The 27,559-nt window shown below is 42.9% G+C and overlaps 1 protein-coding gene across 3 annotated transcripts in view; it reads right to left on the bottom strand.

Annotated features, from left to right (window-relative positions):
- ABCA6 (ATP binding cassette subfamily A member 6) overlaps nucleotides 1–27,559 on the bottom strand; it is a 67,531-nt gene that overhangs the window by 33,373 nt on the left and 6,599 nt on the right. For all 3 annotated transcript variants that reach the window (XM_070480081.1, XM_070480082.1, XM_070480080.1), the window contains 14 exons: nucleotides 27,395–27,495; nucleotides 25,080–25,284; nucleotides 23,261–23,422; nucleotides 20,544–20,650; nucleotides 19,942–20,168; nucleotides 12,574–12,715; nucleotides 11,421–11,606; nucleotides 10,994–11,141; nucleotides 9,517–9,685; nucleotides 7,083–7,141; nucleotides 3,723–3,833; nucleotides 3,140–3,315; nucleotides 2,678–2,797; nucleotides 807–945 (listed from right to left, as the gene is read on the bottom strand). In XM_070480081.1, the coding sequence (XP_070336182.1) occupies nucleotides 807–945; nucleotides 2,678–2,797; nucleotides 3,140–3,315; nucleotides 3,723–3,833; nucleotides 7,083–7,141; nucleotides 9,517–9,685; nucleotides 10,994–11,141; nucleotides 11,421–11,606; nucleotides 12,574–12,715; nucleotides 19,942–20,168; nucleotides 20,544–20,650; nucleotides 23,261–23,422; nucleotides 25,080–25,284; nucleotides 27,395–27,490 (2,047 nt within the window). In that variant the 5' untranslated portion in view covers nucleotides 27,491–27,495. The remainder of the gene's footprint in view (nucleotides 1–806; nucleotides 946–2,677; nucleotides 2,798–3,139; nucleotides 3,316–3,722; nucleotides 3,834–7,082; nucleotides 7,142–9,516; nucleotides 9,686–10,993; nucleotides 11,142–11,420; nucleotides 11,607–12,573; nucleotides 12,716–19,941; nucleotides 20,169–20,543; nucleotides 20,651–23,260; nucleotides 23,423–25,079; nucleotides 25,285–27,394; nucleotides 27,496–27,559) is intronic.

The raw sequence follows: 27,559 nt of genomic DNA, 5'->3' as shown, positions 1-27,559 counted from the left end.
TGAGATGGCTGGATGGCATCACCGACTCGATGGACATGAGTCTGAGTAAGCTCCAGGAGTTGGTGATGGGCAGGGAGGCCTGGCGTGCTGCGGTCCACGGGGTCGCACAGAGTCGGACACGACTGAGCAGCTAACAGGGTCGCACAGAGTCGGACACGACTGAGCGGCTGACAGGGTCGCACAGAGTCGGACACGACTGAGCGGCTGACAGGGTCGCACAGAGTCGGACACGACTGAGCGGCTGACAGGGTCGCACAGAGTCGGACACGACTGAGCGGCTGACAGGGTCGCACAGAGTCGGACACGACTGAGCGCCTGGACTGACTGTTTCGCTGAATTTCTCTGCTGTGCAACTGCAACTATTACAAAGCTGCTCATCAACTGTGCTCCAATAGAAGATAAAAAGTTAAAAAATTAAATTAAAAAAATGAGCTTCTGCATTTCACTTCTGCATTCAGTGGCTTCTGATACTTCTTGAAAAAAATAAATAAATAAACTCCATCAGCATATTTTCTATTCTGGATGATAAAAAATGAGTGGACATTTTTCAACCAAATAGACATGAAAGAAGATTGGGATGCTGAAATTAATCAAGAGCTGATCTGCAAAGCTGCCAGCATGGTTTTTCATTAGGGCTCACAGTCCAGCACATGCAGAGCTGGTGAGGAATTCTACAGTGGGACTGGATGGCAGTCATCCCCTGGATTCCTGTGCAATCACTGAGGGAAAGAGAGCAGGAATCTTGCCCTGGGAATCAATGTCTCCCAAATTCTTCACCGTCAAACTGAGATAAAAGTGACAGTTACCAGCCAGGATGTCCGCTTCATCCGTCAGGTTGGTACTCAAGACGATCACGTGGTCTGCTTTGCGCTCCCGGAGGAAGTTCCATATTCTTTGTCTTGAGAAAGGATCCAGTCCCGCAGTTGGCTCATCTAATAGCAAAACCTGCAGTGGATGAAGATATATACTCCGTTTCTCTCATCCTTGTTAACTGTCTCCACGGTAGAGCAGGGGAATCAATAAAAACCGTGCCAAATAATGACTGTCCACCACTTGTATCCAGCAGACTAACACTCATGGTTACACAGAGTATGCTCTCTCTGGATACGTTATAATGAAAACTCGACCACTTTCAGGGGTGAAAGAAGAGCTCGTTCTGTGACATTGGTCTTAGCGGTATTTTTTTGGTTATGTCTCCTCAGGCAAGGGAAGCAAAAGCAAAAGTACATGAATGGGACTACATCAAGCTCAAAAGCTTTTGCAGGGACTTCCCCGGCAGTCCAGTGGTTAAGTCTTCACGTTTCCAATGCAGGGGCACAGGTTTGATCCCTGGTTGGGAACCAAGCTCCCACAGGCCATGTGCTGTGGCCAAAAAATTAAAAAGTAAATAAGAATAAATTCTAAGATAAGATAGATAACGGAAATAACTATAAAAACAAAATAAAAAGTTTTTGCAGAGGGAAGGAAACTATCAACAAACTCAAAAGGCTGCCTACCAAGTGGGAGGAGATACTTGTAAATGATTTGACCAATAAGGAGTTAACATCCAAAATATACAAAGGACTCACATGATTCTACATTAAAAAAATAACCTGATTACAAAATAGTCAAGGGATCTGAACAGACATTTTTCAAAGAAGACATATTTATACCCAACAGACACATGAGCTACTCAACATCACGAACCATCAGGGAAAAAAAGGCACATGAAAACCACAGGGCACTCACACCTGTCCGAATGGCTATTACCCAAAAGACAGTGAATAACAAATATTGGTAAGGATGTGGGAAAAATAGGACCCTTGTGCACTGTTACTGGGAATGTATGTACATTGGTGCAGTCACTATGGAAAACAGTATGGGGTTTCCTTAAAAGCTGAAATTAAAAATAGAATTACCATACAATCCAGAAATTTTACTCCTGTATTAAGAAAAAACCCAAAACACTAATTCAAAAAGACACATGTATCCTTATGTTCACTGCAGTGTTATTTATAGTAGCCAAGATATGAAAGCCACTTAAATGTCCATAAATAGATGAATGGATAAAGAAGATGTGGGATATATATATATAGTGGACTATTACCCAGCCAAACGTAGAATGAACGCTTGCATCTGTGACAGCAGAGATAGACCTAGAGGGTATTATGCTAAGCAGAAGTCAGAGAGAGAAAGACAAATGCTGCATGATCTCATTTACCTGCGGACTCTAAAAATCAAAGCAAACTAGCCAACAGAACAAAACAGAAACAAACTCACAGGTAGAGAGAAGAAACAGGTGGTTGCCAGAAGGGAGCGGGGTGGGAGGATGAGTGAAATAGGCTAGGGAGATTAAGAGGCAGCAACCTCCAGTTACAAAGTAAATAAGCACCATCAAAGTGTGTGGCATGGGGAATAGAGCCAATAATACTTCAATTACTTTGCACAGTGACAGACGGTAGCTAGATGTATCATGGTGGTCCTTTTGTCATGCATAGAAATGTTAAATCACTACGCTGTGCAGCTGGAAGTCACACAGTGTTGCAGGTCAGTTACATTCCAAGGAGGAGGAGAGGAAGAGGAGGAAAGAGGAGGAGGAATCATCTGTGTGTACAGTAAGATGTTTTTATCACACACACGAGCTGGACCTTGTCCTGACGCTCACTCTGCAATCCTCCTCCTGTATGATTTCACTTACTTGAGGATCTCCTAAAAGGGCAATCCCAATGGTCAGCTTTCTTTTCTGACCTTCACTTAAAAGTGTAGCAAGATTATCCTGAATGTTCTGTATGTCCAATTCCAGTAAAACTCTTTGTACCTAGACAAGAAATATACAAAGCTTTAAATCCAACATGATTCATATTATGGCATTTTGACCATCCATTAGCACAGTATATGGAATCGGTAGCCATTCCTTCCTCCAGGGGATCTTCCCAACCCAGGGATCAAACCCAGGTCTCCCACGTTGCAGGTGGATTCTTTACCAGCTGAGCCACCAGGGAAGCCCATATATATATATATATATATATATATATATATATATATATATATATATATAAAGGACCTCACTGCCTGCATTTCATTTACGGCAGAGCAGTGAATCACTGGTTTAAATTGGCAAATGTTCCGCAGTTCAGAGAATCTGAGCACACCCGTGTACCTCTTGTTCCACGTCCTTTGGCTGAATCCCTTTTATTTTTGCAAACAGCCTGAGGTTTTCCTTCACAGTGAGCGTGTCAAACTGAACATTGAATTGAGGACAAACACCAGTTATCTTTCGGATTTCCTCCAAGTCTTGAATTTCGGAGGGATTTTTATTATAGATGGTAACTGATCCTAAGAATAGAAGTTAAAAATAATTTAACATTGGTGAGATAATACATTTTATTAATGTCTGTATATCTTATTTAGGAAAATATTGGCATATATTCAGAATTATTATCTAAAATGATGACTTTATAATTTATTAACAACCACTAACTACTCTTAGCATAAATAGATGTTGAGATTAGTGTATACACAATATCTCCCCTGAAATATCACACAGCAATGAGGACCAGGATTTTCATGAAAACTTGGGAAATAGAACATATATATAAAATCGTGTAGTTCTGGGAAACAGCTTTCGATAAACGAACATTATTTCCTCTAAGCAGTTAAATTTAAACCTGAAAACAAGTAAGGCGCACATGGCCTCATTCTGCAATCGGGCTCCTTGCCTGTGGGAAGTATCTTTTGCCCACCTTCTGTCGGAACAGACAACCCACTAAGGGTGCTCAGCAACGCCGACTTGCCAGCCCCACTGTGACCCAGGATTGCTGTGATCTGACCTTCATAGATGTCCAAGAACAAGCCTATTTTCAGAATAAAACATCAGCATTATAAATAAGAGGGCAATAGATAGGGCCGTTTCTAAAAACAGAACAAGGCAATTTATTTTAATTGTGTATTTGAAGCGTTTCAATAGTTTAAAATACATTATATTCAGTATTTTCCTGGTTGCTAAAATAACATCTTTACTGTAGAATATTTGAGAAATAAATACAATCACTTAAGATAAAAATCAACCATAATTCCAAATAGCCACATTATAATACACTTGCATCATGTGCATATTTGCACATATGAATATGTAAATATATTTATAAACTTTGACTGCACTCTATTTTTTTATAGGCTGCCTTTTCAAATATTTAATCATAAACCTTTTTCATGCATTAATTATCTTTTAAAACACATTCACCAAAAATCTGTATTTCGCCCTAACCCCATTTTTCTATTCTTTTGTTAAAAGTATTGTGTTTTCATGTCAATAGAAAAATCATTTAACTAAAAATTCTTTGAGATATTATTTTTTCTTTATTTGCTTTACCACCATGTGAAATCCAAACTTCATTACAGAAAGTTGTTGAACAGAGCAAGATGAAATTCTTAAGAATCTTGTAAAACATTATATCTAAATGATCAAGTTCTTTCAATTAAAATAAGTGACCTGCTTTCTAATAATATTGAATTTAATGACTGGACCGAAATTTCAGTTTATCTATTTTCTATCTGGATGATAGACAAAACTTTATAAGGCCAGTTTACTCAACTATTTAATATACTAGTAAAAATAATTATAAGAGAAAATTCTTCCTGTTGTAATCTAATCCATTAAACCCTCACTTGCAATTTGACTAAAAGATTCTAAAGGTCATTGGAAAAATAAACTCAAATGATTAAGAAAATCTACAGAATAGTAAGAGATCAGTCTTGGCTGCAAGATATTAAAATATATTTGAGAACCATAATAATTAAAATATTAGTAATAGTTATACCAGTGGAGAAAATATAATTAACAAAATAATATATTATTGGTCCAGAATACACTGACCGAATAGAAAGCAACCTAAAATGGACCAAAGTCAAGATAAGAAATTAAAATCAATGAAACAAGCTTTAAAATCTGTCAAAAAGATGAGTTAATGAATAAACACTATTGAGAAAACTAAAGAAGCACATTAACACATCTTATGCTTGCTGTTTTTAAAGGGGAAAGATCAGTGTTTTCAAGGATAAAAGTGACGCTAGTTATCCTGAAAATTATACATATGATCTGAAAAAAAGAAACGGAAGCCTCAGTTTTCTCACATGTAAAGTGGAAGAGAAGTGAGGATCTTATGGGTTAAAGGAAAAAGTCCAGGCTTGTCACTGAGCATTGCTCTCAGCACACACTAGGTACTCAATAAACCTTGAGTATTCATTGCTACTATTATTTTTGTTTTTCACAACTGCTTGTGGGAGTATGAATTTTTATAATCTTGGAAGGAAATGATTTGGTACATGAACCAAGAATCTTAAAATTATGAACCCATTTGAATAATTCTGTTTCTAGAAATTTTTATTCAGGAAGTTATTAGTTTTACAAAGACTGAGCAAGAATGTTCACGACAGTGTTTTTAGGATAGTGAGAAACTGAAAACAAAGTGAATCCCATACACTAGTATGTGAGTGAAGTAAGCCACGGTATCCACAGAAGGGAATGCCATTTAACGATTCAGCTATTAGACTGCGGCTATTGTTCAGTCGCTAAGCCATGTCCGCCTCCTTGCGACCCCGTGAACTGCAGCACGCCAGGCCTCCCTGCCTTCCCTGCAGACAACCTACTTCAAGGGCATGTTTTCAAAGGCGTTCCCAGCGGCCGCAGGAACCCGCTGCCTCCGGGGGAGAAAGACAAGAGGGACAGCTACCGTCTTTACTTCCCGAAGAGCGACTCCAGTGGCTTGTTTCATATATTTTTACACCTATGGATGTTCGCCGCTTTAAAATTTTTTAAGGTTCTGCTACTTTTAAAAATAGAACAAATCCTTGCAGAAGTTGGAACATTTAGACATATTGATGAGGGCAAAAGTGGTTCATACTGGGCTCTGAAAATTGAAATCAGATATTTAAAAATACTTTAACGTGTGTTTGGCTATAATTTAAAAAAGAAACCACATGTCTAGATGGTATTGGATAAAAATAAACTTCAACTGTCAGGAAGAAATACATGTGGGGGTCTTTCCATTTATCCATCTTAAATGCATAATATAAGGAGACATTTTTAAAAGATGCAGAAGGGAATATAAATAATAACAGTTTTCACCAACTAGGAAAAAACCCAACACGTTTACACAAGTACATTAAATTCTCAAAGGGAAGACATACTCTCAAAGGAAGAAGTAAAACTGACCTCAGGGATCTGCATTTGTTAGAAAATAAATGTACCATAAGCAAAGTGGACCAAGAACTCGCAACCTCAGGAGGGTTGGCGGCTCTTCCGTTTCTAGCTGTTAAGGCTTCTGTCCCTTCCAAAATACATTCCTCCTAAAAATAATCATCCATAACAGCAAGCTGTCCTCTATGAAATGTCACCACTGACTTTGATGCTTGCTTAAACGTTTGTCATAGAAAACTGTATTTGTGAGAATACTCAGTTTCAAACATGTCAGTTCATTAGAAATTATAAACTACGGTTATTGTAGGATACTGACTTGTGGCTCAGATAGCAAAGAATCTGCCTGCAGTGCAGGAGACCCAGGTTCAATCCCTGAGTTGGGAAGATGCCCTGGAGAAGGGAATGGCAACCCACTCTAGTCTTCTTGCCTGGGAAATTCCATGGACAGAGGAGCCTGGTGGGATACAGTCCATGGGGTCACAAAGAGTCAGACACAACTTAGCAACCAAACAACAACAACAAAGGTGTTATTCATCTTATGCTAATCTTGCCAATACATATGAACTATGGATATTCCCTGACTAGTATAAAAATTTATCCATTTTAAGTCTAGACATTCTTTCCTTATAGTGCAAATACAATAAAATATTGCTAATAGCAAAGTCATCTTTAAAAATGAAGTGGCATTTTTCTGTGTATGCTTCCATTTTCATAGATAAGTAGATCCATGAAACATCTGGAAGGATTTTTACGTCCAGTTCTTAATCGTGGTGAATTTCTAGGTAGTGGAGGTAGGTTGTTTGTATTGTTTTCTGTTTTGCTTATCTATAATCTATAATTTTTTACACTGAACTTTTTCCATTTTTTTTAAGAAGTCAATGAAACAATGAAAGTTTTTCTTTACCTTTCAATACTTCCACTTTTCCAGTCTTTTCTTTATATACTTTTTTAACATTTCTGATTCTGAAATGAAAAAAAAATGGGTGCTTAGGTACCCAATAGAAAAGTAGAAATTGTGCAGATCACGAATGACTTGAGTTAGAGAGGCAGCCAGCTTTATGTGAAAAAAGAAGACGTAACAGTCTACTCAGGAAGACCAAGACTTATTTATGACTAAATGCTTCCCCTGAGGGGGAAAATGAAAGAGCCCCTTTAGAAAGTTACAGTTAGGGTGAGAGAGAAGCCTGGGGGGCCACAGTCCACGAGAGTGCAGAGTCAGATGCGACTTAGCGACTGAGCGTGTACTGGTGTTCCAGTGGATAAGACTCCAGGTTCCCAATGCAGGGGGCATGAGTTGGATCCCTGGTCAGCGAACTAGATCCCACAGCCGCATCCAAGGGTTCACACACCACAGCAATAGATCGCACATGCATCAAAGAAGGTCAGAAAGATCCTGCAAGCCACAACCAAGACCCAAGGCAGCCAAATAAATGTGTGTGTGTGCTCAGTCATGTCCGATCTTTGCAGCCCCATGGACGTAGCCCACCAGGCTCCTCTGCCCATGTAATTCTCCAGGTAAGAATACTGGATGCGTTGCCATTTCCTCCTCCAGAGGACCATCCCGACCCAGGGATCAAACCCGTGTCCCTTTTATCACCGGCATTGGCAGGTGGATTCTTTAGCACTGTGGCACCTGGGATTGTTTCATCAAATAGACACACACACAGACACACACACACACACACACTTCTAGATCTGTGATCACCAAGCTTGAGCACACACTAAAATTTCAAAGGAGACAGATACAGGGCAAAGCAAGAATCAAGTTCAGACAGATGAGCAAAGTCAGGACCATATAAGACCACATACAATGCATCTTCGAGTTCAAAGGGAAGCTTCACCCTCCTTTCTGACCCTGAATGAGAATAAAGCGAAGGACATTCATCAACCAGGATGCTGGCGGTGGGCAGGGGAGAGCTAAGAGTCTGGAGATTTAAAAGAAAAGGCGTCAAAGCTGCTGAATACAAGAGGATCCTTTATTTCTGCCTTTCTGGGTATAGTGGGACCCCAGGGGCGAGGGACTTCAGCATTTTATTTTAATACATAAACTTCCACTTGGGAGAGGCTAGTTGTTTTTGGATTTCAAGATGACAAACCACAATGTTTGGAGCAGACATGCTGATTCCAAATTTCTTACTTCTTCCATTTGAAAGTAGAAGCCGGTCAAAAGTACAGAGAAAAGGATTCAGAGATCCTAAGACCAGCAGAAACACAGAGGCCAGGGTGGACAGAAGCCAGGGGAGACTAGACAGAGGGTGAGGCGGCCACACTGCACGGTGCTGAGCAGACAGGGCTCTCACGATCGTAGGAGACACTGTAGGTGACGATAGTGGAGAAGCTGAAAGCGACGTTTACAAACCTGCTCTTTAATATTCTGCTTCAGGTTCACCCGCTGCCATTGGTTAATATTTCATTTATTTTGGCCACTATGGAAAACAGTATGGAAAGTGAAAGTGAAGTCGCTCAGTCGTGTCTGACTCTTAGCGACCCCACGGACTGTAGCCCGCCAGGCTCCTCTGTCTGTAGGATTCTCCAGGCAAGAACACTGGGGTGGGTTGCCATTTCCTCCTCCAGAGGATCTTCCCAACCCAGGGACTGAACCCAGGTCTCCCACGTTGCGGGGCAGATGCTTTACCATCTGAGCCACCAGGGAAGCCTCAACAGTACGGAGATCCCTCAAGAAGCTACAAATAGAGTCGCCATGTGATCCAGTAATCCCATTCCTGGGCATGTATCCAGAGAAAACGCTAATCCAAAAGGACACATGCACCCCAGTGTTCAGAGCAGCACTATTTACAACAGGCCAGCCACGGAAACACCTCAGCGTGCATGGACGGCTGCGTGGGTGAAGCTGTGGTACGTCACGTGGGACATTACTCGTCCCTAAGAGAGCATGGAATGCCTGCCATCTGCAGCAGCAGGGATGCAGCTAGCGATGATCAGGCTGCGTGCAGTAAGGCAGAAAGACAAACACCACATGGCGTCACTTACGTGGGGAACCTCACACACGACCCAAGTGAACAAAGCCACAAACAGGGACAGACTCACAGACAGAAGCAGACTGTGGCTGCCGAGGAGGAGGGGTGGGAAGGGCTGGGAGTCTGCGGTTAGCAGAGGCAGACTATGACAAACGGAACGGATAAACAGCAAGGCCCGACTGTGCAGAACGGGGCAATCTATTCAGGACCCTATGATAAACCGCCGTGGGCAAGAATATATAGCTGAACCGCTTGACTGCGCAGCAGAAATCAATAGGACACTATAAGCCAGCTACACTTAATAAACTTTTTTAATAAACTCATTTCCTCGCACCCAGGTATCAGGATATGTGTGACTACCTGATGGCTTCTCTCCCGTGGAATTCTGGAGCCATGGGCTCACAGTAATCATCAGAGAGGGGCTCAGGGTCCGCGTCTATCTCGGCAACATGACTACCAGTCCTCCGGTGTTGGAAACAAGATGATGAGTTCAGGAAAAATAATAGCGAATAATGGGACTCATTTCCATCTAATTAATCAAGAGGTGATAAAACATTTGTTCAGTACCATGAAAACAATGAGCACATAAGCCTTTTTTAGAACAGTGCAGAATGTCTTGGACTTTTAAGCATCATAACTAAATTGCTTTCTAACTCCCTATTATCGAGAAGAAATCTTGAGAGTGAAGGAAACAATGAAAATTAAAAAGAAATGACATATTATTATGAAAGGTAAACAATATAATAGAACCCTTGATGAGATATAAATTAAAGACTTGAATAAAGTGCTTTCTAAAAGTTGTTTAGAATAATGATTAAATCACATATTGAGCAGGAAAAGGCTTAACATGGCACTAAAAATAATTTTAAATATGTTTGCGAACTTAAGAAATCATGTGATTCAACAGTATGATTGAGCAAAATACTGAAATCTATATGGTACATGAATAAAAAGTACATGAAGAAATTAATTTGTTCAGGATGAACATATGGTCATTCTCTAGATTTTAAAAAATGGAATAGCATTTGTTACTAAGGTCTTCAGATATTAACCAGAAGTGATAAAGAGACATACATACATACAAATAAATACACAGGAATATAAAGAACAAATATAAATCCAGTCAAAGTGGAAGAAACATTAAAAATAAAATATATAAATAGGATCATGCAAGCGAAAAAACACGCTGATTCTAGTATGTCTGTAGGAATTCTAGACTTATGTGAAATTTTTAGTTGTTTTCAAGATAAAGAAAATCTAACTGGATAATAAAGTGAAGTCGCTCAGTTGTGTCTGTCTCTTTGTGACCCCATGGACTGTAGCCTGCCAGGTTCCTCCATCCATGGGATTTTCCAGGCAAGAATACTGGAGTGGGGTGCCAATCCCTCCTCCAGGGGATCACTTCTGTAAATATGAGCAATATACGACAATGGTTAGGAGGCACTTTCACTGTGCAATGTCCCTATGCTAAACAAAACCATCTTAAAGAACTAATTTATTTTCACCTGTCATGATACAAACCCTTAATATCATTCTTTGAAAACACTTTCAGTGATCTTTGAAAAATGTAACATTATTTAAAATATAATTATAATGTGCATTAAAATGATCATCATTTCATATTTATAATGTGTATCACTATATCACATTCAGAAGAATAATTTTTTTAGGTAGAAATTCCTTTAGACCATTAGAGCTATGAAGCAGAGAAAAAGAAATCATTCAGTCTGTGATGCGAAATGCTTGTCATTCCTTATTTCTTAAAATATATAACTAAGAAAAACATCTTCATTGTGATCAGTACCAGTAGAGGTGGGAAAAAACTGCAATTACTTACAGGGTAGGATTTTGTCAAAGTATAACGCCAACACCAAGTATAAAAGGGCATCAAAAGTCAATATGGAAAAAGTTGCTATCATTATATATGAGTCTCCAGAAGTGTCAGGAAAAATGACACCATTCATAGTATAATCCAGGTGGATAATCTAAGATTCAAACAAAAATAATAATAAATACTTGAAAATAACTCAGTGTAGCAGCAAGAACTACCACTTTATTAAGAAGTTTTTCTAAGAAACCCTCATAGTGAAGCTCTTAGGGAAACTTTTTATTTTATAGCAATCAAAGCAATATTAGAAGGGAACACTGATTTTTAAAAATATAATGTTTTAATAATGGAAATTTTAAGTTGTAATTCTTTTTCAAGAGAGTCTTCTCCAGGTTCTTAGAAATGATGACAATGTTAGGATTAACTCTGATCTCACCTGGTTAATTCCAGCACTGAAGGCAAAGGGGCTACAGATGCTGAAAATCCACTTCAAAGGTGAAGGAAGTCGTTGGTAAAACGCAGTGAATCCCACACCCCCCCAGAAGAGGGTGAGGAGAAACACAACCAAACTGGTGAGGATGGTTTTCTTTAGCAGCACAGTCATCAGGAAGGCCAAAGCGATCTGAAAGAGCCAAGACATTACACAGACCGACGGTCAGTGGTACCACCTCAAAATAAGGACCTTTGTACCATGATATAAATATTTATCACAGACACAGGGATGAGCAACACTAAGGGATAATTATGCTCAATGCTGCTCTCCGCCTCCTTGTAAGGAGAATCTTTATTTGCCTACTTAAATGCTGGGCTTGACAGGCTGCAGGAAGAGATGCTGTTGCTGCGTGGTAGCCAAGTCCTGCTCCGACTCTGTGTGGTCCCGTGGACCGTAGCCCGCCGGGCTTCTCTGCCCACGGGGTTCTCCAGCAAGAACACTGGAGTGGGCTGCCATGCCCTCCTCCAGGGGGTCTTCCCAACCCAGGGATGGAACCTATGTCTCCTGCACTGGCAGGCGGGTTCTTGACCACTGATCTACTTGGAAAGCCTGCAGCAAGAGCTGAGAAAAGGATAAAACTGCAGCCTTGGAAAGAGGGAAAGAAACTAAATTAATATATTAACACAGAGCATCTACTGTGTTTTGCAGAAAACCCCCTGGAAGGTGGAAGAAGTCAGAGGAGCCTGTTCAGAGAAGGAAGAGAGGGTGACATGGGTGGTCGGACCAGGGTGGGGTGTTACGAGGAGATGAGATAACAAAAGCTACCATCTGATAGGGAATCTTTGGGGGGAAAATGGTGGGTCCAGCCCTTAAGAACATTCTCATCAATCTATAAAAATCTTGGGTATTTTTTAGAGTCAAAACAATTTTCTTTCTTTTTGATGCATCATTTCATTAATTCAGACCTTTATGCAAAAAAAAAGAGTTTCAATTTTATTTAGGTTACATCATTTTGTCATACTCATAAAGACTTCTCAAGCAAACACACACACACAACATGAAAGAAGTGGCTATAGTAGCCTGCTCAGACGTTAATTCTTGTTACATATAACCAAGGCCGAAAGCAGAGACAATGGTAGCAAACGTACGAACTTACCAAGGATAAGCCATACAAGAAAAATAGAGTAAATATGACCGTGAAGCCCGTCAGGATGATAATTTCAGTAGATGTTATGATGACTGTGATGATTATGGAAGTAACGAAGATGAAGGCAGCATAGATTAAACCCCAGGAAAGCCTAAAGAAAGACAAACAATATTTCAGTTGTTTTAACTTCATTATGAAATATTTAAAACACACAAAAATACTTAGATAATAACACAATGGCTACCTTTGTACCTGTCACCAATTAGCAGATCCTTGCTCCTTGGAAGAAAAGCTATGACAAACCTAGACAGAATATTAAAGAGCAGGGGCATCACTTTTCCAACAAAGGTCTGTATAGCCAAAACTATGGTTTTTCCAGTAGTCACATATGGATGTGAGAGTTGAACCATAAAGAAAGCTGAGTGCTGAAGAATTGATGCCTTTGAACTGTGGAGTTGGCAAAGACTCTTGAGAGTCCCTTGGACAGCAAGGAGATCCAACCAGTTCATCCTAAAGAAAATTAGTCCTGAATATTCATTGGAAGGACTGATGCTAAAGCTGAAACTCCATTAATCTGGCCACCTGATGTGAAGAGCAGACTCCTTGGAAAAGACCCTGATGCTGGGAGGGTCTGGGGGCAGGAGGAGCAGGGGGTGACAGAGGATGAGATGGTTGGATGGCATCACTGGCTCAATGGACATGAGTTTGAGCAAATTCCTGGAGAGAGTGAAGGACAGAGAAGCCTGGCGTGCTGTGGTTCATACGATGGAAAAGAGTCAGACACAACTTAGCGACTGAGCAACAGTGAACTAAAATATTACCATGGCTGTGCTGGTGCCGTGCTACATACTGACTCGGTATTCATGTTGTATAACTAATATGAACAAGCATCAGTAGTGTCACCTTGCATGTGTTCTTTTGAAACTTGCCTTGATTCACAACATGTAAATATTATGCACTGGTGTATAATATTTCATTGTGTGAATGTAACTCAGTGTTCTCCTGTCCATGGCCATACAGGTTGTTTCCAGACCTTCTTTCTAAGGCAAAGTTGCTAAGAATATTCTTGCACTTGCCTTTTTGGAGCGAAGTGCACACAATTTTTCTTTAAGGTGAGATTACTGAATTCCAGGAGATAAGCATTTGGTGTTTTCAGCTTTATTACATATTACCAAAGTGTCCTCATTATAAAATTGGAAGGAAACAACAGCTGCTGGTCCATCAATGACTGTGGTTGTACTGGAGGCCAACCGATGATGTGGTCACTCCTGAGGACCGCAGCCAGCAGCAGCCCCACCTTCCCTTGAGTAGGAAGTTGGAATCTCACAACTGCACTGAGCCCAGTGCATGCTTGCTGCTCCTGTTCAGCGTTTCTTTCTGAAAACTGATTCAGGTGATGGTGGGCTTCCCAGGAGGCTCAGTGGTAAAAAAAAAATCCCCCGGCAATGCAGGAGACATGGATTTGATCCCTGGGTCTGGAAGATCCCCTGGAGAAGGGAACAGCAACCCACTCCAGTACTCTTGCCTGGAGAATCCCACAGACAGAGGAGCCTGGTGGGCTGCAGTCCATGGGGTCACCAAGAGCTGGACACGACCGAGCATAGATTATGGTTACGCTCTTACGTGCTCACACTGCTTTGCTTTAGATGTCCTGGTGTTCACATTTTTATGAAGTGGGCATTAGAAATAGCAGTCAGTCTTAGACTTAGGAAACCTGGAGAGTGTTTTCGCCCAAGCTTCTCATTTTACAGATGAGTAAATGGCAGTTCTTCCTGGTAAAGGGTCCTACTCAAGGTCGCCACAGTAAATCAGTAACAGAACTGAGAGACAGCTGTAGGCTTTCAGTCAGTTCAGAGCTCTTCATTGTACATAAAATTACCTAATAAGAAACAGCTGGAGAAAACAGTGAAATAATTAAAATCAGGAATTTGCATGACTGTGTCCCAGTAGAGCATGTTTCAGTTCACTTCAGTTCAGTCGCTCAGTCGTGTCCGACTCTTTGCGACCTCATGGACCGCAGCACACCAGTCCTCCCTGTCCATCACCAACTCCTGAAGTTTACTCAAACTCATGTCATTGAGTTGGTGATGCCACCCAATCATCTCATCCTCTGTTGTCCCCTTCTCCTCCTGCCCCCAATCCCTCCCAGCATCAGGGTCTTTTCCAATGAGTCAGCTCTTCACAACAGGTGGCCAAAGTACTGGAGTTTCAGCTTCAGTATCAGTCTTTCCAATGAACACCCAGGACTGATCTCCTTTAGGATGGACTGGTTGGATCTCCTTGCAGTCCAAGGGACTCTCAAGAGTCTTCTCCAACACCACAGTTCAAAAGCATCAATTCTTCGGCGCTCAGCTTTCTTTATAATCCAACTCTCACATCCATACATGACTACTGGAAAAACCATAGCCTTGACTAGACGGACCTTTGTTGGCAAAGAAATGTCTCTGCTTTTCAATGTGCTGTCTAGGTTGGTCATAACTTTCCTTCCAAGGAGTAAGCGTCTTTTAATTTCATGGCTGCAATCACCATCTGCAGTGATTTTGGAGCGTAAAAAATAAAGTCAGCCACTGTTTCCACTGTTTCCCCATCTAATTGCCATGAAGTGATAGGACCAGATGCCATGATCTTAGTTTTCTGAATGTTGAGCTTTAAGCCAACTTTTTCGCTCCTCCTTCACTTTCATCAAGAGACTCTAGTTCTTCTTCACTTTCTGCCATAAGGGTGGTGTCACCTGCATAGCTGAGGTTATTGATATTTCTCCTGGCCATCTTGATTCCAGCTTGTGCTTCCTCCAGCCCAGCATTTCTCATGATGTCCTCTGCATATAAGTTAAATAAGCAGGGTGACTATATACAGCCTTGACATACTCCTTTTCCTATTTGGAACCAGTCTGTTGTTCCACGTCCAGTTCTAACTGTTGCTTCCTGACCTGCATACTGGTTTCTCAAGAGGCAGGTCAGGTGGTCTGGGATTCCCATCTCTTTCAGAATTTTCCACAGTTTACTGTGATCCACACAGTCAAAGGCTTTGGCATAGTCAATAAAGCAGAAATAGATGTTTTTCTGGAACTGTCTTGCTTTTTTGATGATCCAGCAGATATTGGCAATTTGATTTCTGGTTCCTCTGCCTTTTCTAAAACCAGCTTGAGCATCTGGAAGTTCACAGTTCATGTATTGCTGAAGCCTGACTTGGAGAATTTTGAGCATTACTTTACTAGCGTGTGAGATGAGTGCAATTGTGCAGTAGTTTGAGCATTCTTTGGCATTGCCTTTCTTTGGGATTGGAATGAAAACTGACATTTTCCAGTCCTGTGGCCACTGCTGAGTTTTCCAAATTTGCTGACATACTGATTGTAGCACTTTCACAGCATCATCTTTCAGGATTTGAAATAGCTCAACTGGAATTCCATCAGCTCCACTTTGTTCGTAGTGATGCTTTCTAAGGCCCACTTGATGTCACATTCCAGGATGTTTGGCTCTAGGTGAGTGATCACCATTGTGATTATCTGGGTCATGAAGATCTTTTTGTACAGTTCTCTGTGTATTTTTGCCACCTCTTCTTAATATCTTCTGCTTCTGTGAGGTCCATAACATTTCTGTCCTTTATTGAGCCCATCTTTGCATGAAATGACCAACTGTCCTATGTCCTGAGAAACTCCTGAAAGTGAAAGTCGCTCATTGGTATTCGACTCTTTGCAACCCCGTGTTCTATACAGTCCATGGAATTCTCCAGGCCAGAATACTGGAGTGGGTAGCCTTTCCCTTCTCCAGGACATCTTCCCACCCCAGGGATCGAACCCAGGTCTTCCATATTGCAGGCGGATTCTTTACCAGTTGAGCCACAAGGGAAGCAAAGAGTCGGACACAACTGAGCGACTGAACTGAACTGAACTTTCGTGAATTGTTCCCTTGGTATCTCTGATTTTCTTGAAGAGATCTCTAGTCTTTCCCATTCTATTGTTTTCCTCTATTCGCACTGATCATTCAGGAAGCCTTTCTTATCTCTCCTTGCTATTCTTTGGAACTCTGCATTCACATGGGTATATCTTTCCTTTTCTCCCTTACTTTTCACTTCTCTTCTTTTCACAGCTATTTGTAAGGCCTTCTCAGACAGCCACCTTGCTTTTTTTGCATTTCTTTTTCTTAGGGATGGCCTTGATTCCTGTCTCCTGTACAATGTCACAAACCTCTGTCCATAGTTCATCAGGCTCTCTGTGTATCAGAGCATATTTAATTACTGCATATTTGACTTGTTTTTAAACTTTTATGTCATTACAAGGATTTGGACTGTGCTAAACAATCAGCATTTTCGGACAGGCATGTCTCATTCTACAGAATTCACTTCCTGAGTGTAGAAGGGAACTGCTCTAGGTAGGAACTGAAAAGCCATAGGGTGTGGGGACTATGAATGAAGGAAGTTAAACTTTTCTAGAAAAGGAATCTATAGCAAGGAGTTGAGAGTGGAGTCGGGGGGGCTGTTAATATATCTGTGAAAAACTTCATGATAAAACAAAGCAATTTCAGAGATCACTAGAATAAATATTGACTGCATTTCACATTTATTGCCTTTGTAAAAGAAAAAAAAAGTGGGAGTGTTGTAAAACTTATTACCACTAGACATTCTGTTCTTAAGAACATTTCAGATTTTTCTTTTCCTTGTTAGTTTTAGGAACATACATCCATTTTGCAAAATTTTAGGTTACATGCATACTAATTTACTCTGGGAATGAATCCAGGTCTAAATAACCAGTACCTTCCTGCTTTTAATCTAGAGTTGGCTTGTGCCTACCTGTCCTAAAGCAGCTGCAGGGATACCATTATTTGCACAGAGTTCCTCTCTCTCCTTCCTCCTGACAAACACCGTTTACTACTTTGTATTTCCCAAGGTGTCATTGAACAACCGTTACTTTCCTTTTTAAATTTCAAGACCCACTCTCCCCTTTTACTATTTCATAATTCAGTTATATTAGAATTAAAACTCTTACTGTTAAAAATATATACTTCATAGGAAACTTTAAATTTCCTAGACCTTAATTTTATTTCAGCTAATAAGTGTCTTGTAAAAAGCTGTCCAATAAGTAGTCCTTCATCCATTCCAGATAAGTACTATACCCATAAACAGCATTTTGTTGCTATGGGGAGTATACAGAGAAATATATCCCAGGACTCAACACTGAAAAATGCTGAATTTCATTTAGGGTAAAGCAAACAGATTACTTTTCTTTTCCTAGACAGTATGAATTTTGTAACTGATATTATCACAGAATTCTCTAAGAGCCTTGGCCTCTTAGAGGTTTAGAGATTATATTCACTCGTTAAGTCGTGTCTAGCTCTTCATGACCTCATGTAGCACACCAGGCTTCCATGTCCTTCACCATCTCCCAGAGGCTGCTCAAACTAATGTTTATTGATTCAGTGATGCCATCCAACCATCTCGTCCTCTGTCATCCCCTCTCCTCCTGCCCTCAATCTTTTCCAGCATCAGGGTCTTTTCAAACAAGCCAGCTCTTCGCATCAGGTTGCCAAAGTATTGGAGCTTCAGCTTCAGCATCAGTCCTTCCAATGAATATTCAGGACTGATTTCCTTTAGGATGGACTGGTTGAATCTCCTTGCTGTCCAAGGGACTTTCAAGAGTCTTCTCCAGCACTAGTTCAAAAGTATCAATCCTTAGGTGCTCAGCTTTCTTTATGGTCCAACTCTCACATCTGTACATGAATACGAAAGAATCCATAGCTTTGACTATATGGACCTTTGTCGGCAAAGTGATGTCTCTGCTTTTTAATATGCAGATTGTATGATTTGCATATTTATCTGTTAATCTTACCTACTCATTATCTTGCTAAACCTTTGTTTCTACTCCTCAATTATTATTTGCTATTATAATATATACACACATAGAGACATACATACATATATGATAATCATGTTGAAATATAAATTTTAAAATCACATTAAATCATTTGTGAAATGGGGTAGGATATGATATATCAATGTAAGAAGCAAGTGCTCTTACCAAGTGCTTCCTACCTGCCAGCCTCTGGACTGGGCACCCTTACAGGCAATCTCAACTCCAATATACGGCATTTAGTTGCTCAAAAAAATAGATCCTTGGTACTCAATCTCTGAACAGAAACTAGCCATTATAGGCCTACACTTTCTTCAACAGGAGGAAGTGGGGAGAAACTCAGTGATAACCCTGGGTGGGCCAGGCAGGAGGGCACTGGAAAAGATGCTCAGCATCACTCGTTATTGGAGGAAGGCAAATCAAAACCAGAACGAGGCAGCACCTCCCACTGGTCAGAACAGCCATCCTCAAAGCGTCCACACACAATAAAGGTTGGAGAGGGTGTGGAGAAAAGGGCCCCCTCCTACCCTTCTCACAGGCATGTCAGGCAGTGTAGCCGGCATGGAGGGCAGTGTGGAGATTTCTTTTAAACAGCTAAAAACGGAACTCCCATACGGTTCTTGCAACGCCACTCCTGGGCGCACCTCCAGAGACAATGGACAATGATCCACGCACCCCTGGGTTCACAGTATCCAGGAAATGGAAGCAACCTAGATGCCCATCAGCAGAGGAATGGATGAAGAATGTGTGGCACGTATACACCATGAAACATACTCAGTTATATAAAAAGAAGGAAATTATGCCATTTGCGGCAACATGATGGGACTAGAGATCATCATATTGAGTGAAGTAAGTCAGAGAGGGAAAGACAAAGATCATGTGATATCGCTTATATGTGGGATCTAAAAACAAATGAACTTATTTACAAAACAGAAAGAGTCACAGACGTAGAAAACAAACTTATGGTCACCAGAGGGGAAGGCAGATGGCGGGGAAGAGAGAAGTTGGGAGACTGGGGTTGACATATACGCACTATAGGCCGCTGATAAGGACCTTCTGTACAGCACAGGAAACTCTACCCAAGACTCTGTAATGGCCTATATTGGAAAAGAATCTAAAAAAGAGTGGATATGTGTTCATGTATAATTTGACGCACTGTGTGGTACTGCAGAAACTAACACAGCACTATAAATCAACTACACTCCAATGAAAGTTTTTCAAAGATTAGACCACCTGCTCTGGTACACGTCTTCCTTCTGCCACTGGGTAATTCTTTTTTATTCTCTGTGATCTTAATGCTACCTCTAGCATAATGTTGGCTTAATATATGATGGCACAGAAAAAGGGCCCAGAAAACTATAATCACTATCGTGCATAGCAAAATTTAATAAGAACTAAATTAAAAAGTCACAACAACAACACAGTAGGCAAGGCATCAAGTTTAAGTTGTGGTGTTCTAAAACAGTAATACTTTTCCATTGCTTTGGAATTTCTCTGTTTATTCACTTGCACTACTTGAATTAGTCACTCACCAGAAGGCTGAATCCTGCAGACCCATCGAGTTCATCAAATCCTTGTACTTTTTTCTCTCTCTTGTCACATTGAGTGATAGGAAATATATAAATGGGGAGAAGTAAAGCAAGCAGTAAAAAATGAACATCTCACTTTGAAGGTTCTCCTTAAAGATAAAGGGTAGCGTCTTCATATTTACAGCAGTAACTGACATCAACTCCTCCATCACAGAGTGATTTGTTGTCGTCTAAAGAAGAATTCAAATGAACAAAATCATTAAAGTATAGACACTGCTGAGATCTGAATAAGCTATGGAGCTAGTGCCCTGGTACATTCCTGTTTTGTGAACATACTGTTTTGTGGTTATGCAAGATGTTACTTTCAGGAGAAACTAGATGAAGAATAGGTGGGTGCCTCCCTGTATATTGTTTTTGAAACTTTCTAAAACTACTTGAAAATGTAAAGTTAAAAACAAAATGTACTCCTTCACCTAAATGTCAATTTTACCATTTGGATACCCAGTTCATTATATAAACACATGAAGACCTGAGTAGACATCATCTTTCATCAAACCTTGATGCCTCTGGAATTAGCTCACTTCAATTATTAGGACTTTTCTTACTTGTATAATAGCAGCATTAATGGCAGCTTGTAAAGGCACGAATCCTCCTTTCCAGTATTTCTCCAGTGCACAGGAAAAGTCATTAATATTTGTACCCCGGCAGTAAGCTATAATCACACACAAAGAAAGAAGAACCAATATTATGGAAGGAAAAGTCACTAGTATCTGTACTCTAGCAATGAGCTAAGGAAATGGCAGCCCACTCCAGTGTTCTTGCCTGAAGAATCCCATGGACGGAGGAGCCTGGTGGGCTACAGTCCATGGGGTTGCAAGAGTCGGGCACAACTGAGCGAAATGAGAAGGAGGGGGAGCAATAAGCTATCAGCTCAAAAAAATAAATAAATAAAAGGAAAAAGCAGAACCAACAGTATGGGAGTAAGGCGATTGAAAAATAAGATACGAGAATCCAAGAGAAAATGCTCTAGAGGAGCCTTCACCAGGCAGGACTTTTTTTGGTTTTTCTTTTTTTAATTAATTAATTTATTTTAACTGGAGGCTGATTACTTTACAGTACTGTAGTGCTTTTTTGCCATGCATCCACATGAATCAGCCATGGGTGTACCTGTGTCCCCCATCCTGAGTGGGAATGCAAACTAGTGCAGCCGCTATGGAGAACAGTGTGGAGATTCCTTAAAAAACTGGAAATAGAACTGCCATACGACCCAGCAATCCTACTGCTGGGCATCCACACCGAGGAAACCAGAAATGAAAGAGCCACGTGCACCCCAGTGTTCAGCAGGCAGGGCTTCTAACCACAGCAAAGAGGAGCAGATGAAAGTTCTGAGGAAGGCGACTTCACTCGTGGAGGCCACGGCATGCACAGGGTGTCTCAGAAAACGAAAGGAGGACGGAAGCGAACACTCTGCCTGGCCCATCCTGGGCACCTCGCTCTGGCTCGAGACGCCAAAGGCGCCGCAGCAGCAGCACTGGCTTTGTGCCCAAACGTTCTCCCTGCAGGAGGGCCGCGGCCGCTCGCTCCTTTCCTTCTGGTCTCTCCGCAAAGGTGAGCTCGCCACACGGGCCTTTCCTGGCCCCCAGAGCCAGCACATCTGCACTGCGGTCTGGGCAACGCATGGAGCTTCAATCACGGTGTTCTGAAGCAGTAAGACTCCCCCTGCTCCAGAATTCCTCTGTTTATTCACTGCTTGTAACAGTCACTCACCGGAGGCTGAACCTGGCAGACCCATCGTGGCCGTCAAACCCTACACTTTGCTCTCTCTTTTGTAACACAGTGCCAGGAAATACGTAAGTGGGGAGAAGCAAAGCAAGCGCTGAGAAATGAAGTCTCATTTTGAAACGTAACTCGTACTTTTCACCCATTCTAGCTAAATCTGGAGGTCTCCCTCAGGCCAGGAAATCTAACGGCGCCTGCCCCATGTGCCTGATGCCTCTGCGCCGCCTCAGCCCTCCGCAGCGCCGCCTCAGCCCTCCGCAGCGCCGCCTCAGCCCTCCGCAGCGCCGCCTCAGCCCTCCGCAGCGCCCTCAGCAGCGCCGCCTCAGCCCTCCGCAGCGCCAGCCTCGGCCCTCAGCAGCGCCGCCTCGGCCCTCCGCAGCGCCGCCTCGGCCCTCCGCAGCGCCAGCCTCGGCCCTCCGCAGCGCCAGCCTCGGCCCTCAGCAGCGCCGCCTCAGCTCTCAGCAGCGCCCTCAGCAGCGCCGCCTCAGCCCTCAGCAGCGCCCTCAGCAGCGCCGCCTCAGCTCTCAGCAGCGCCAGCCTCGACCCTCAGCAGCGCCGCCTCAGCCCTCAGCAGCGCCAGCCTCGGCCCTCAGCAGCGCCCTCAGCAGCGCCGCCTCAGCCCTCAGCAGCGCCAGCCTCGGCCCTCAGCAGCGGCCCTCAGCAGCGCCAGCCTTGGCCCTCAGCAGCGGCCCTCAGCAGCGCCAGCCTCGGCCCTCAGCAGCGCAGCACGGCCTCCCCCGCCCTCCGCAGCGCCGCCTCGGCCCTCAGCAGCGCCAGCCTCGGCCCTCAGCAGCGGCCCTCAGCAGCGCCAGCCTTGGCCCTCAGCAGCGGCCCTCAGCAGCGCCAGCCTCGGCCCTCCGCAGCGCCAGCCTCGGCCCTCAGCAGCGCCAGCCTCGGCCCTCAGCAGCGGCCCTCCGCAGCGCCAGCCTCGGCCCTCAGCAGCGGCCCTCAGCAGCGCCGCCTCGGCCCTCAGCAGCGCCAGCCTCCTCCTCACCGCGCCCCGTCTGCGCGCTCTGCCCACTTACACAGGACTGCGCCTCCGCCGCGTCGAGCACCGCGTGCTCCTTCCCGCCCCAGCGCCCAGTCCACAGCCCCCTTCACTCTCTGGAAGGCGAGGACCCCGGCTCCCCACACACGCCTCCCGGCCGCGGTTCACGTCTCCAGGCAGCGCTTCTCTCATCACAGGGCGTCTCGGGAGCCCCGGTCTAAGCGCCCCGAGCACCTCTCCTCGCGCTGGTCATTAACTGCTCGCCGGCGGCCTGTCCTGCTAGCCTCGGGCGCGCACCTGAGGCTGGGCCCTCGGTCTCGATGGCCCCGGCAGCCTTTCCGACATGCCCTTGGGAATTCACTAGGATCTGCTGGCTGACTCGCTGGGGTTCGAGAGCCGTCCTCCAGGGGGAGAGACGAGCTTGGAACAGGGTCAGCAGGGGCTGTCGTCTCTTTAATCTGGTGCTAGCGCGAGCGCCTCTGCCCCCCGTCCCGTCCTGGTGCTTGTGTTAAAAACATGAAAAATGCAACAGTAACACTTTATATGGAAAGTCACCTGTGAAAAAATCCTCCTTCAAAATTGGAACGTAGTATCTGTGATAAAATTTGAACTTGTAAGAGAAAGAATCATTAAAGATGACTCCCACGCTGTATGAGAAAGTGTCTAGCATTATTTCATCCATGGCTTTCTCATCTGGTGCCGCAGTGATTCTTCTTCCTGTGAATTGTATGGTAAAAAAAAAAAAAAAAAAAAAAAAGACATAGAGGATTGTTAGAGTTTCACCATAACAGAACGTGATATTCAACTTTGCCATCACCTGTTTTCCATTGGAATCAACTAAAATTATTCTACCTTTAAATTAACTTTATCCCAAAAGGCAAAAACAAAAAGGAATTTTTTGTTGTCATTTTAGATTCTAGAATCAGGAGATACGCATGAGAATTAACTTTTTTCCTTCATAATGGCAGGCATTAAGGCAAATTTTAGGTGTATAAAACGGTTATGCCAAGAAATAAGTATGTATTAGAGAATAGGGGTACAGAAATATAGGTAACTGAAGCAGTTACTGTGTGGTCAGAGGACTCCAGACTTTAGCTTCACCAAGCAGACGGACTTCATATGGTCTTTGCCTTCTACAGGGACCAAGAGCACAGAGTGACTTTAACAGCAAGCAGGGTACGTGTTCACACCCAGAATTTAAGGGTCGAGAACCAGACTGCAGCCAGCCCGCCCACGAGTGAGAGGCACATTTTGGTTCTGTTAGTTACGCAGAGGCCTCCTTTCGGACGAGAGCCCTGAGGGTCATCCCTGGCAGTCCAGTGGTGAGGGCTCCGAGCTTCCACTCAAGGGCGTGGGCTTGATCCCGGGCTGGGAACTAAGATCCCGCAAGCCGCATGGTGTAACCAAACAGCAGAAATCTAGAGTGAAGGACTTTAACGATGTTCACAAACTATACCACATGCAGACAGAATGTCCTTAGATTATTCACCCTTAGTTTTCACAGTTTTGAGACTAATGTTACAATAACCATATCTAATTTCTTTTATTTATATGGTTTTTCCTAAATTATAAGTATTAATCATTATATATCTATGTTAAAAACACCCACACTCACCAATAACATATTCCTCCTAGGCAGTATTCTGCAAATATGAAATTATAAAACTATTTATTTATTTAAATTCCAATAGAAATGGAGGCCTCCCCAAAGTAGACCCTCATCAAGCCAGAAGGGTTTCAAAGGTTAATAGTTAAGGCTAAACAAGAGGAAAGAACTGACAAAGATCTGCTATCTCGATATCTAGATAATCAGCATCATAGTTAACAGTGACTTCAAATAAAAAATGCATACATTTTATAAAAAACATAAAGATGTGGTACATATATACAATGGAATGCAGATCAGCCATAAAAAGAACGAATGCCGTTTGCAGCAACGTGAATGCAGAGATGATCCTATTAAGTGAGTCAGGAAGAGAAAGACATACACCATATGATATTGCTTATATGTGGAATCAAAAAAAGGACACAAGTGAACCTATCTATGAAGCAGAAACTGACTCTCAGACATAGCGAGCAGACCTGTGGCCGCTAAGGAGGAAGGGGGTGGAGCAGAGACAGACTGGGAGTTCGGGATTAACAGACACAAACTTTTACATATAGGATGGATATACAAGGTCCTACTCTATTGCTATATTCAAAATCCTGTGATAAACCATAATGGAAAGGACTAGAAAAAAGGAATGATTATATGTGTATAATGGAGTCACTGTGCGGTACAGCAGAGGCTGTCACAATACTGTAAATCAACTGTACTTCAATAAAAAATAAAAGAATAAAACCAGTAATAGTTTTTGGCCATTAGCATACCTACCTTTCATAACGGGAGCACATGCTGTCTTATTCATTATCTGCTGGGTCAAGTTGGAGACTGGTGTATACACAACATCCGTAAAAGACCTGTTATATTTGTCTACCCTTCCCAGGTTCTGGGGAGGCATTCCAGGAAAATGGACATTTTTATTTAAATGTGAAAATATGCACATGTAAAGTGCTAACAGTATCAGGAACCCCCATTCCTATGTTAAAAAAGAGAGAGAACAAATTTAGATTGTATTCCCTTAAGGAGCTCAGTCAACATAAGAGAACAATTGAAGACAAATTCCCATTTCACCACGTCATTGGGTTCTCTCTGCTGTGGCTCTTCAGAGCAATGGGACCCAACCAAGTCACTCTCCACACAGGTCACTCTCTAACGCTGGAACTAAACTTCTGCATTAAATCACGAACTACTGCGGAAGTCACTCCAGAGCCCCCAAGGATGGCGAACAGGCCAACAGTCCTTATATGCATGGGCAGGTGGTCCCAGAGTCTATAAGATGCAGGGCACCCCAGAAGGAGTTCAAGGTGGCAAAGAGCAACATTCTGCCAGCTGTCGTATCCATGGGCATCCCTGTGGCTCAGTGGTAAAGAATCTGCCTGCCGGGACAAGGAGATAAGGGCTTGATCCCTGGGTTGGGAAGATCCCCTGGAGAAGGAAATGGCAACTCACTCCAGTACTCTTGCCTAGGAGATCTCACGGACAGAGGAGCCTGGTGGGCTACTGTCCATGGGGGTCCATGGGGGTCGCAGAATCAGACTTGACTTAGCAACTAAACCATTACCACCACCACCCTATCCATGAGAAGGGGCGGAGTGGTAGAGACTGTCTAGTGGCTCATCGGTATTCATCATCTCTTCCTGTTTGCCACGATGCTAGATGGCCTTCCCTGCCTCTGCAAAGTAAGTGGGACCAAATGCTTGAGTTCTGGCCAGTGGAATGTGGGCAGAGATCCACACCGTTTCCAGGCCTGGTTAATGGAGCCCTGCGCAAGCCTCCCTTCTCTCTGTCTCAGTCCTGCCACTTCCTGAGGGTCCAGGGAGTGCCTCCAGAGTCTTGCGCGATCAGTAGCGGAGTTGCTCGATGAAGGAGCCTGGGGCCTGTGTGTCTGTGTGGGGAGGATCCCTCCACCCACCCAACCCACGTCCTTTTCCCCGACAGCCTTACTTGGACTGCAAAGAGTGGCCAACAAACCTCTGCTGCCTTAAGCTGCCGAGACGCGGGGCTTTAACGCACACCGGCCATCAGTGGGGTCACTTGGTCACAATTTTTGGAAATAATCTCTGTGTATAAAATTTATGGCCTTACAAATAAATGCCCCCAATTACAATTCTCTGTTTTTGCAGATGCTGTGGTTAGTATTCCTCTAAATTTATTGCCCATGATAGCAGCTTTAATAGTGGCTATGTGCTCAGTTGCTCAGTCGTGTCTGATTCTTTGTGACCCTGAGGACTGTAGCCCACCAGACTCCTCTGTCCATGGGATCTCCCAGGCAAGAGCACTGGAGTGGGCTGTCACTTCCTTCTCCAGGGGATCTTCCCGACCCAGGGATTGAACCTGGGTCTCCTGCATCTGCAGGCAGATTCTTTATTACTGAGGCACCTAGGAAGCTCAATAATTGCTTATACTCTAATTACCACATAATTAGATTTTAGTTACTTTCCTTTTTAAAAAAATATGAGGAAAACTTTGTCTTTGCAGTTGTGGGTTATTTTTCAGAGACTATTGTGAGTCTCTCAATTCCAGTAACTAGAGAGAAATTCAAAGTCAATAAAGGCAGTTTTCACAGATGCAGAGAACAAGCTGGTGGTTTCCAGTGGGGAGAGGGAAGGGGGTAGGGGCAATATAGGGGTGAGAGGAAAAAAGGGTTATCACAGGAGCCAACTCATCGGAAAAGACCCTGATGCTGGGAATGACTGAAGGCAGAAGGAGAAGGGGCCACTGAGGGTGAGATGGTCAGATAGCATCACCGACTCGAAGCACAAGAATCTGAGCAAACTCCGGGAAGTGGTGAAGGGCAGGGAAGCCATGCTACAGTCCACGGGGTCGCAAAGAGTCAGACACAACTTAGTAACTGAACAACAGCGAATAGGATTATATGAAATTGTGTGTGTGAACCTTTTGAAAATTGTAAAGCCCTACAGAATTTAAAGAATCTTTCATTCAATAAAATGAAATACATCCTTATAGCTCCTCAAAAAACAAAATAAAATAAATGCAGTCTGCTACTTAAAATATAAGAGAACCATGAGGCAATGAAATAAAAGAATACAGCTAACTGTGAAAAGAATCAAAACGGTCAAACATACCAACAAGTTCTCTCTTTTCATCCTCCATTTCTTCAGTAGATTCTTGCACAGAAGTGCTTGAGTTTGCTGGTATATACTTTTCTGTTTCATATGCATTTAGCCTGTTCATTAAATAAAGAGAAAGTAGATATGGTGGAGGATAAGCTAGAAAAGTAAGTGTAATAA

This window comes from Odocoileus virginianus, chromosome 17 (genome assembly GCF_023699985.2).
Source record: "Odocoileus virginianus isolate 20LAN1187 ecotype Illinois chromosome 17, Ovbor_1.2, whole genome shotgun sequence".
NCBI classification, from domain to species: Eukaryota; Metazoa; Chordata; class Mammalia; order Artiodactyla; family Cervidae; genus Odocoileus; species Odocoileus virginianus.
Note: the sequence above shows the minus strand (reverse complement) of the source record. Positions and strands in the feature narration are given on the sequence as shown.